This window comes from Ipomoea nil, unplaced genomic scaffold (assembly GCF_001879475.1).
Source record: "Ipomoea nil cultivar Tokyo-kokei standard unplaced genomic scaffold, Asagao_1.1 scaffold1317, whole genome shotgun sequence".
Classification (NCBI taxonomy): domain Eukaryota; kingdom Viridiplantae; phylum Streptophyta; class Magnoliopsida; order Solanales; family Convolvulaceae; genus Ipomoea; species Ipomoea nil.
Window position 1 is genome coordinate 205128 of NW_017617745.1, and position 12094 is coordinate 217221.

The following is a 12094-nucleotide window of genomic DNA, read 5'->3' on the forward strand; positions in this document are numbered from 1 at the left end:
TTTTTCTTGGTGGCAATCTGATTTCCTGGTCTTGTCGGAAGCAACGCACGGTTGCTCGTTCGTCTACAGAGGCTGAATACAAGGCTCTGGCTGATGTGTCTGCGGAGGTCACCTGGTTGGTTTCTCTGTTGCACGAGCTTGGAGTGTCATTGGCTGCTCCTCCCACTCTCTGGTGTGATAATTTGGGTGCGACTTATCTCTGTTCCAACCCGGTGTTCCATGCTCGTACGAAGCATGTGGAAATTGATTACCACTTTGTTCGTGACAAAGTGGCGAAGAAGGAGTTGCAGGTTAGCTTCATTTCCACAAAGGATCAGCTCGCTGATGTGTTCACTAAAGCTCTCCCTGGTCCGCGTTTCTCTACTCTATGTGGCAAGCTCAATGTTGTTGCTAGTCCACCTTGTGCTTGAGGGGGAGTATTAGGACTCTATCATCATTAGTATTCGTTACCTATTATTATTAGTAATTAGTATTCGTTACCTATTATTATTAGTATTCGTCTTGTAATAGGTTTACTATTCACTACTATATATACTCCTGTACAGACTCATTATTATTCGTTCAGATATATCGTATCCTCATCTAAATGACCATTTTAGATTTTTTAAATTGGGATGCACTTATGATGTAGAACATCCTCATTTGTTGAGATTTTTGTGAATTTTAAGTTGTCAAGTAGGAGAGAGGAGAGAGGAAATATGAGAAAAAGAAAAGGAAAAAAAAACAGTATGACAATTAAAAAAATTAAAAAATAAAATAAAAGGATGTTTAACGTGCCCAGCCTGGTGCGTGGTGTGCACACACCTAGTTTGGCGCTTCTGGTGCACCTTATGCGTAACAGGAGACCGTCTTTTTTTTTTTTTTTTTTTGGTGAGACCTACTGAATTAGACAAAAATTAATGTTTTCGACAAGAACAAAAATTAATCTCTCTCATCCACATGTGCATTCCACTTGTTATACGTGGTATTTCTTGTGTACGTGGCAGAGGCCCACGTCATTACGTAATCGTAACTCTGCCAGGTCATGGAGTCATGGTGTGAGTGCGAGGAAGATCTAATCCCTACGTTAACAAACCCGATTGCCAAATTCTTCTCCCTTCAAGATTTTTGGTTTACAAAAAAGAATCCAAGTTTGTGTGAATTCCGGGTTAACCCCTACGATTCTCTCTTCCTCCACGTCTCCCAATCAACCAGACTCCCCGGCTCCGGCGTTTTCTCGCCGTCCGGCTGATACTTTCTTCGTGGAATATGACCGGGAGTCCTAAAACCCGACCCATATTGTTCTACTCCTTCTGTTGCATGCGAAATTTCAGTTCATAGTGGTTCGGGTCCATTTCTTTGATTACTTTCTGTAATTGTTGTGTATACATGTAAAAAGCGTTAGTTGTAAATCATCCTGTGAGGAATTAGGGTTTTTATTTGGATTGGGGGAGTTATGTATATAGAGGAAGTAAAGGCAGTAACGATTGAGGAGGAGAAGGAGGAAGAGGAGAGAGTGTCTTCTGGTAATGCGGAAACCTTGAGCAGTGACACGAGGGGCACTCTGGTGGTGGATGTGAGGAAGGTGGTGGTAGGCGTCGGAGCTCGAGCGCTGTTTTATCCGACTTTGCTGTATAACGTCGTTAGGAATCGGATTCAGACGGAGTTCCGGTGGTGGGACTGGATTGATGAGGTATATTTGCTTTGCAATTTAACTATGGATTATATTAAATTATAAACTATGGATTAGATTAAATTATTGCCTTCTCTTTGTCCTATTACTCATGAATTGGTCACAAACAATTTTGAATGTTTTTTTTTTTTTTTTTTTTTTTTTTTTTTTTTGTATACATATTTGAAATTTAATTAGATTTTGGTGATGATAAATAAAGATTTTGATGTTTGTTGTTCAAGATTGTTCACCAAGAAATGCATTATGCATAGAGTAAATTCAAGAAATTCAAGAATTTTGAGTGTATAACACAGTATACTATTCTATTCTTAGTTCTATACAAATTCAAGAAATTCAATGTAGAATTGTGTGCATTTATTTTTCCAAATTTTAGAGCCAATAGATTGGAGATTAAAAGTTAAAGTTAGTTGTGATACACAGAGAACTCTATTGTGTTGACTGAACAATTTTTGCTTTTAGTTTGTATTGCTAGGTGCTGTCCCTTTTCCATCTGATGTGAAACAGCTAAAAAGACTTGGTGTTTGTGGTGTTGTAACCCTGAATGAGTCATATGAGACACTAGTTCCACCTTCACTATATCAGGCAAGTACTCTGATATTTGTAACTATTTTTTTTTTTTTTTTTTCAAATTATTTGTGTCATTCAAGATTATACCATGAATTTTGGTTATTTAAGATTTTTCGTTCTCAGGTAGTTTTCACCTATATCTGTACATATTTATGTGAAGTTGCTATCTGTATATTGTAGGCTCAAGGTATTCATAATCTGGTTCTTCCAACTAGAGATTATATGTTTGCACCTTCACTGAATGACATATTCCAAGCTGTAGAATTTATCCATGGTAAACTTTTAGATGCATTTGATTCCTCCCGTTCCCTTGTTATTCACAGAGAGATATAAAATTTACTAGATGGAGGAAATTTAATTATATTTTGTTCGTCTCTCAAGAGAATGCATCAAATGGACGAAGGACATATGTGCACTGTAAGGCTGGCAGAGGACGTAGTACAACGATTGTCTTATGCTATTTGGTGAGATGAACTTTAAAATGCTTTGAATGAATGATTGGAAAATCATTTGCATTATTTTCTCAAAGTTTCCTTGTACTATAGGTTAGATACAAGCAGATGACACCAAATGATGCATATGAGCATGTGAAAGCAATACGGCCAAGAGTGTTGTTAGCCTCATCCCAGTGGAAGGTGAGCCTTTGCTTCCTTGCTCTCTTTTACTTGTAGTTTTATTTTTTATATTGATGGATGCGTTTTACCTTATTAATAAATTTATATGGGCTATGGAGATGCATAAACTTTTGTCCATTTTCTGATGGCATTGTTGTGTTATTAGCATATCAGGATGTGACCCCTTCTGCAAATTGTCTTTTTGTTTTCCAAAAAAAAAAAACGAAAATCTCAAAAACTTATAGGCCCTGTTTGGTAAAATAGTTAGCTTATCAGCCAATTTTGGCTTATTTGACCACTATTAGCTGTTTGACTGAGTTAAAAAATCAATATAAGTGTTTGGTTAATTAGCTTTTTGTAACTCCAAAATCCTAAAATTCAAAAAGCTACTCAAAGCAATTTTTTCAATTAGCTTTTTGAGAAAAGAAATTATACCAAACAGTTATCAACTAACAACTAATTTACCAAACACTTTTTACAATTAGTGAGCTAATGTTATCAACTAATTATACCCTCTAACCCAAACAGCTAATAGCCATAGAATTTTCTTCCCTCAATTTGACCTCCACACTGTTGAAATATATTTCTTTTAAGGTTTTGATTCTTAAGGAAAATATTACTTATTATGCACAGTTCCCTAATATCTATGTTTTATTTGAAAAAAGAAATATCAATATGAATATGATCAAATTTATCCAGATAACAGTACCCATGATGCATCTATCTCAAAATTATGTTCTTTAAGTTTCTGTACAATGACTCTTTTTGGACATTATTTATACAGGCTGTCCAGGAATTCTACACTCATCTGATGAAGACGGGTATCACATACCCATTGACCTTTCCCATCTCCAGGAGCCCCGGGCTCATAGCCGCAAGAAACCTTTTGGCCTTTGACGATAGCTCCACTTTAATAATAACTGAAGCAGATCTAGATGGATATGATCCAAGCAACCTTGAGCCCGGGGCAGCAAGAAATGAGAGACGGTCTGATTTTGGTTTGATTTGGCGGGTTCGAGTTGCTGGTGTAGCAGCATTGTCAAGAGTTTCTTGTCTTTGGCTTAATTGCCAGCCTCCATCAAAGAGATCAATTGTACAGTTAGCGCAGGCGGATACGGTAGATATACATGATACTCACAAGCCTTGAGGATTATCTGTATGTATAATGATTTCATAGCGCATTTAAGAGATGCAAATCTTGCCCAGTGGGAAGACTCTGTAAATATGCGTCACTTTCTTCCCATTTTTACCTCTCCTGAATTGCAATACATTGAAGCTTGGAATGCATATACGGATATACCAAGTTCCGCTGTGTATAGCTCTTTCGTCACCCAAACATCTTCCCTTTCTAAAGCTAGGTTTAGAAATGTATATGGTACCATGTCATTCATTAGTGGGTTTATTTTTAGATTATTAAAATTAAGTATTATTATCTGTTAATTAAAATTTTAATATTAAATATCCATGACCATGGATGAAATTAAAAAAAAAATGTTGCTCTTACTCTCAACTTTTATTTTCTCACACAAAATTTTGATGTTTTCATTGAAATTTGCAGGAGTAAAAATAGGAATACATATAATAAAACTCTTGTAATAATAACAGTCTTTGACCACTACATTCAAGTTGCTTGGTCATCAAAGCATTCACTGTTGGAAGCTTAACGGTAAAGATTAAAAAAAAACATATCGCTTTACTGCTTTAGAGATAACTTAGAGGCAAAGCGCAAAACATAGACATACATAAGACACAAATTGAGTTTACATTATAGGTACAATTTGCACACCAAAAGTACAAATTTCTCGCAAGTTTGGTTCACGAAATATGTTTTTTTTTTTTTTTTTTTTTTTTTTTTTTTGGAGAATGAACTTCTTGGAATAACTAAGGGTGTGTTTGGTTGGTGGGTTTTGCACATAGGAATGAGTATGAAAGTGATTGTTGTTGTTTGGTTGATAGGTTTTTAGAACACTACGTGTTTCAAATACCCCATCAATTGAAAAATTCATACCCAAATAAAATAAGGTTTCATTCCCTTATTCATTCTCAAGCACTACTATTAGTAACCATTCCCATTCCACCCTACTACCAAACATGTTAAATACTTTCACCAAAACTCATTACCATTACCAAGTATTTGATACCCATTCCGATTCCGACTCCTATGTGTGAACCAAACACACCCTAAGTTATTCCCCTTGCAAGGAGTATCCATATTGATGGGGTGGACACTAAACAATCCTCTCCCTCTTTTGCAGTCTGGTTCCACGGTTTCTACTGTGGACTGCCAGAGCCATATTGACCTGCTTCTATATGGTGCACTCTTGAGTGATCTGTAGTATACTTAATATTGCACCGGGTTTATTGAACTCACCTTTTTTTTTTTTTTTCTTTTTTCATGGTGCGCCACAATTTACTCATAAGTACACCACAGAGCACACATAAATGCACCACACATCAATACTTAAGTGCATTACCAAAATATATATTGTGTACAAAATATAAAAAAGACGTATGTTATTCTTCTTTTGTATATTATTAGATGATCTCAAAAAATATTTTGTTACTTATATGAATATTTTATTTGATAACAAATTCTAAATTATTATTATTATTATTATTATTATTATTATTTTTAATTTTATGTAATCCCCCTAGGGTTAACATATTATCTATCTAATCTTTAAATCAACCAAACACTATATAATACCATTTCTATAATTCATGTGTTATTCATTGCGTAGCATATATTTCAATTCATTTCTTATGAAATAACATTACTATTTTTTTAAAATTCATTTCGTGAACCAAACATGCATGCTGCGCTATATAAAAGAATCTACTTTAAATTTGTGGGTTATTCTTAAACTGCAAGCCAAACATAACATCTAATGAAAAGAGCACACTTGAGATAGCACTTTTTATTTTTTGGTTCCAAAAATACTGCTACATAGTACATATACATCCAAACAAGTTTTATTCTATTATATTTTTATATACATTCAATTCTCTAATTAGGATTAGTTGAACAGTTGAAAAGAAAAAACAAAATGAACCGTTTATCACCAATATCAATCCACCATATAGAGAGAGTGTTAGAAATGAAATGATTTTTTAGTAAAGCCTAGTATAAAACTTTTGTTATACTGTTATGCAGCTAAACATAACGATACGGAGCGTGCATTACATCAAGGAAAATGAAAACTCCCATTTGATTGTTAATGACTCCGATCCCAAAAGATATTTATTAGGTTAACCCACGGAATTTTGGAGAAGTGTAAAAGGCAAAAAGGAGCTGTAAAAATTAATTGCCTAGCTTGGACGGATGACCTGTTTGGTAAAATGTCTGTTAGCTTAGCTGATTGTGTTAATTAGAGTATATAAATAGTTGATAATATTGACTGATTGTAGAAAAGTGTTTGGTAAATTAGCCGTTAGCTGATAACTGTTGGATATAATTTCTTTTCTCAAAAAGCTAATTGAAAAAGTAGCTTGGAGTAGCTTTTTGAATTTTAGCCTTTTGGAGTTGCATAAACCTAAATAACTAAACATTTATATTGATATTTTAACTAAATCAAACAATTAATATGGTCAAATAAGCCAAAATTGGCCTATAGGCCAATTTTTTACCAAACAGCCAAATTGGCCTATATTATTGTTGGTGCAGCCGGTCTTCTGAAAATCTAGAAAGCGGCCAAGCCAACTAGCTAATATGGAAGAAGTCGATTGGGAGGATTTTGAAGGAACACACAATGGGAACCATTCGGTTATGCATCCCAAGTCGTGTATCACTTATTCACTTTATGACTTTGACAACTATAAAATAAATTTTTGGGATAAATTGGAAGGTTAGTTAATGAGAAAATCTCTGACAAACTGTATCTAAAGCAATGTATTGGGGGGGGGGGGGGGGGGGGGGGGGGTTGTTTGCATGGAATTTGTTAGTTTTTTTTTTTTTTCCCCTTTTCAAAACTACACCAAGATTCTCACTATTGAAGATGCCCTTAGGACATTGACTTTCCCATTTTCTCTCCAAATTATGGGTCCAACTCCGCCATATCACCTTATAATTTTCACTCCTATTTTTTTCTCCCATCCTTCTCGCATTTTCTCTTGTAAGCCCTACTCATTCTAACTTCTACATATCATCTACTATTTTATTCACTTTTATATAATTAATAATTTCAACTTTATAATTTTAATTTCAACTTAAAATAAAAATAAAAATAAATAATAAAATAAAAATTTCGGAATGAGATTTTAAATACTATATATACCAACCATTAGTAAATTTTAAAAATTTAAAAATAAATTTTAATATAAAAATTTAAATAATAAAATAACCATTATTTAAAAAAAAAAAAACTAAAGAAATCAAGCCGTTGGCTCAACGGCCTGATTAAGGTTTAAAAACAATATATTATATATATATTTTGTTATATAGCAGATGGTGGGGGTGTGTTTGTGCCTTTGTGGCGCATGAGTGACACACGCCATGCATCTGGGTAGAGTTTCTTCTGAGAGATAGTTCATTATATTCTGGAGAAACTTCTCCCCTCCCCTCCCTTCCCCTCCAACAATAATTTTCTCCTGTTTTTTTTTTTTTTTTTTTTTCCTCTTTTTCTCTTTGGTTGAAGATGCCTTTATAAGTTTTTTAGATATAATTATTGTTAAAGCATATATATCATTAATTAGTTCCAAGTAGTGTTTATAATGTAGTTCACCTTGCAAGGTGCATCTGATCTTAATGTATGTTCATTTTTAGTGTGTTATAGGTCGTTCATTTTTAGTTTATTATAAATTCATTTTTAGTATATTATAAGTTCATTTTTAGTGTAATGTAGGTTCAATTTTAATATATGGTAGGTTCATTATTATTTTTTATATGGTAGATTAATTCTTGAATTAATTTCATTTTTGGTCCCACGACTTTTGAGTTCTTATCACTTTTGGTGCACAACTTTAAATTTTTTTAATTTTGGTGCCTAACTTTGTTATTTTTATCAGTTTTGGTCCTTCCAGCCAAATTGACGGTAAAATATTTTCGAATTTTATATTTTAGGGGCAAAATCGTCATTCCATGGAAAGATCTTCAATATTTAAACAAAAGAAAAAATCATATTAAGAGGAAAAGAAGAGTTTGCCAATGGTCGAAATTATAAATCTCATAGATCTGTCTGGTTTCTGCCCGTCTTCACCATTATTCTCATCGATCAAACACCTATAGATATGATTTTACAGTGATTTTGTTTAGATATTGAAGATGTTTCCTTGGGATGACATTTTTACCCCTAAAAATATAAAATCCAGCAACATTTCGCTGTCAATTTAACCAAAAGGACCAAAACTGATAAAAATAACAAAGTTAGGCACCAAAATTAAAAAAATTTAAAGTTGTGCACCAAAAGTGATAGAACATCAAAAGTCGTGGGACCAAAAGTGAAATTAATTCATTAATTCTTTGTGTATTACATGCTTATTTTTAGTATATTACGGAGTATGTATTTATTTTTAGTATACAATATGTTCATTTTTGTGTGTATGTATTATATGTTTATTTTTAGTAGGTTCATTATGTTTATTTTTAGTATATTATAGATTCATTTTTAGTACACAATACATTTTTTTTTTTGTATTATATGTTTATTTTTAGTAGGTTCATTATATTTTTATATAAATTTATTTTAATATATTACTAGTCAAAATGGACATATTGTATACTAAAAATGACTTACAATTATGTTTGAAAAGGAGCGGAGAAGGACCGTCCTTGCCCCAGAACCCCCCGTTTTCAGGTGAAGATGGAGAATTACTTTTCAATCCTCCAATCCTTGTCCTTGTGAAGATTTTTCGAGGATAGGGATTTCCTACTCCAATATTTTAGTACAATAAAAAAAGGGGGGGACGGGGGTCGGCCAAATGGGAGGGGTCAGCTAACACGCTGACGCTCCCCGGCCTCCCTTCGCCACTACATTCCGATCTATGTCATCTTTCTCGGGTTGGTTGAGGGTTTCATTGATGATGCAATTGTGATCCATGTCACTAATTATGATTAGTTAAAAAAGTTTTTTTTTTTTAATAAAGATAAAATAAAATGGACTGTCTATCATCAATATGAATCCGCCATATAGAGAGTATTAGAAGTGAAGTAAAATTTATAGTGACATCTGGTATAATTTTATTTTATTTTTAAATTTAGGGGATCCAAAATTTGCTAGACTAATCCTAAGTCCATAGGACCCCACCCCTAAAGCCACTGCGAAAGTAAATTGCGAGTCACCCAATTAGCCTATCGGTCAGATCCTAGTTTTTAAGTACACACAAGGAATTCAATCTATACCTTCCATTATCCTTGAGCTTTTTTCACATACATGTTTCTAGTGAGATACGGATCCCATACTACCGCCTCCGGTCAGGGGCGGTATAAAACTTTTGTTACATACACTTAAATGCTAGCCTCTGTTGGTTAGTTGAGTCACTATGATTAATCACTTCACAAATTGTCAGGTTGGGATGCATGTGAAGGCATCTAGAGTGGACGATTCCACCTTTTGTCACAAGAGAAGAAGAGAGCGTGCATGGCAGCATGGAAAATGAAACTCCCATTGGATAATTGGATTGTTAATGAATAATAATGACTCCCCAAACGATATTTATTAGTTTAACCCGGCCACTGCACCGACTCTTGGAGAAGTGTAAAAGGCAAAAAGAAGGTGTAAAAATTAATTACCTTAGTCGGATTATATTAATTGCATGCATGCCTCTTATATATATCAGTATGTAGTTCCAACTAGTATTTACAAACCAAGCAATTTTGAGTGAAATATCAGGGCTGATATAATGGAGACGACGATAACTGATTGGGTGAAGGAGACTTTTCCTTTTCTGCTGCTCTTGCCACCGCATTTGGACAGGCTCCCAACATGGCTTAAGTAGTGTTTTGCATTTTATAATCTTTAAGTAATTTTGATGGATGTTTTACGTAGTGCAAATGTCAGCAGGGACTTGTGCGGGCATTTCTTAAAAATGCGGTGCAGATGATCGGTGAGGATGGTGAGATTCATATAACACACAAGACTAATAGGGATCATATGCATATTTATTGGGACATAACTGGTTTGGCAAACGAGCAAGGACTTAAGTTGGCCAAAGATGTTGTTTTTAGGCTTGAAGATTATCCGGGTTACAACACTAAATTTGGCTTTGGAGGTGATCGCAATTTCAATTGCTATCCTAGCACGACTTATATGTTCCGGTTGTCAAGCTAGATGTAGCAGATATGATATGATATGATTATGTAGCTTGTTTGGTGGTGGGTGTTGTTTTGCTTTCTAGGTGAACTTTTTAATCTTTCAAGCATTAATCTTAACATTGATTGGATCTTTCAAGCATGATGAGTTCTTATATATGTAATAGAGAAATTAACCTAGTTGTCTGAGTTAATCAGATGATAAAAGGGAAAGTTGATGAATATATATCTATAAAAGAAAAAAAATAATGTAAAGTCAGAAATATGGATGGGTATAGGCTCTGCCCTTCTTCATATGGTGAAGTCATTGTTTACTTATCCAAATAAATAAAGGAATAAGGTTCGAATTGGCCACTGAATATGCAATTAGGTCACTGAATGAAAAAAAAAAAAGTGTAATTAGGCCATTGAACACTCCAAATATATGCAATTTTACTTAATAGCAGGTTACCATCAAGCATGTTAATTGCTTACGTGGTAGATGAGTTGGTATTTTTAATAATTTTAAATACTTTTTAATAAATTTTAATAATAATTTTTTAAAAAAATGTAATTTTTTTTAAAAAAAAATTGACGGGGATTATTTTTTGTATTACTTAGCTTCTTTTTATTAATTTTTTTAATTAAAATCTATTATTAAAATTTATTAAAAATTATTTAAAAATTATTAAAAATGCCACCTCAGCTATCACGTAAGCAGGTAACCTGCTAAAATTGATGGTAACCTGTTATCCGGTGAAATTGCATACATTTGGAGTGTTCAGTGGCCTAATTGCACGTTTTTGAAGTGTTCAGTGGCCTAATTGCACTTTTTTTTTTTTTTTTTTTTTCGTTCAATGGCCTAATTTCATTTTCAGGTTACGTTCAGTGGCCAATTTGAACCTTATTCCTTAAATAAATAATCAATTTGATATTCTTAGTGACTGATTGAATGTTGTGGGGGTAGAGGTGTAATCTTTTAGTAATATTATGTCCATAAATAAAAATTGTGGCACGGATGTGAAAGCTTGGTTCTGGAGGACTATGCTCTTATATATCGAGGAGAGGAGGAAAAGAGCAAATTTTTAATGCAATTATAATATTTTTAAGTTCTGAGAGAACATTCAAATTTACAACCATATAAGCAGCAAGCAAAAAACCTATTTAATCTAATACAATACTGCAATGTTCTCAGAATTTCATTCAACACTGCAACCAAATCTTTTACTTACTATTTTTGGACTGATGAAGTGATGAGATATAGTTTGGATAATATTTTACTTTTTTTTTTTTTTTGAGATGGAAGCTTTCTTTATATATATATATATATATATATATATATATATATATATATATATATATATATATACTTCATTTTCATAACATATATATATATTTTTAATTTTTTTCAGGAATGGAATCTCACCTTTTAATCCCTCAAATTACAACTGAGAAAAAACAATAGAGTTGTAAAGTTAAACACAAGAGATGAGAGACATACATAAGAACAAATTGAGTTTACATTATAGGTACAATTTGCACACCAAAAGTAGAAATTTCTCTAACACCACGTTTGGTTAACAAAAGCCGTAAAACCAACAATTATTATTATATATTTTTATAGGGGTTAACATATTACATTTCTATTCCTTAAATCAATCAAACACTATATAATAACATTCCTAAAATATATTCATTCAAAAGAACAAAACAATAAAATATAATTCATGTTTTATTCATTGCCTGGCTTGTTTCAATTCATTCCTTATGGAATAACATTATTATTCTCTTAAAATTCATTTCGTGAACCAAACATGCTATAAAAGAATCTACTTTAAATTTGTTGGTTATTCTTAAACTGCAAGCCAAACATAACATCTAATGAAATGAGCACACTTGAGATAGCATTTTTTTTTTGGTTCCAAAAATACTACATATCCAACCAAGTTCTATTCTACTATATTTGTATATACATTCTCTAATTATGATTAGTTGAACAGTTGAAAAGAAAAAAAC

At 33.0% G+C, this 12094-nt stretch overlaps 1 protein-coding gene across 1 annotated transcript; it reads left to right on the plus strand.

The window, feature by feature from the left end:
• The first annotated feature begins 1054 nt into the window (after nt 1-1054).
• Nucleotides 1055-4183, plus strand: LOC109185142 (putative dual specificity protein phosphatase DSP8). The gene is made up of 6 exons (XM_019335120.1): nt 1055-1672; nt 2132-2254; nt 2420-2513; nt 2621-2703; nt 2785-2874; nt 3638-4183. The coding sequence occupies exons 1-6, from the start codon at nt 1436-1438 to the stop codon at nt 3998-4000; spliced, it is 990 nt and encodes a 329-aa protein (XP_019190665.1). The 5' UTR covers nt 1055-1435; the 3' UTR covers nt 4001-4183.
• Nucleotides 4184-12094: the final 7911 nt, after the last annotated feature.

What these genes read in the sequence shown, in the direction of transcription:
- LOC109185142 (XM_019335120.1), top strand. Translation starts at nt 1,436, where the DNA reads ATGTATATAGAGGAAGTAAAGGCAGTAACGATTGAGGAGGAGAAGGAG. An exon ending in TTCCACCTTCACTATATCAG is followed by an intron (nt 2,255 to 2,419) that starts GCAAGTACTCTG and finishes TGTATATTGTAG; the next exon opens with GCTCAAGGTATTCATAATCT. An exon ending in TAGCCTCATCCCAGTGGAAG is followed by an intron (nt 2,875 to 3,637) that starts GTGAGCCTTTGC and finishes TTATTTATACAG; the next exon opens with GCTGTCCAGGAATTCTACAC.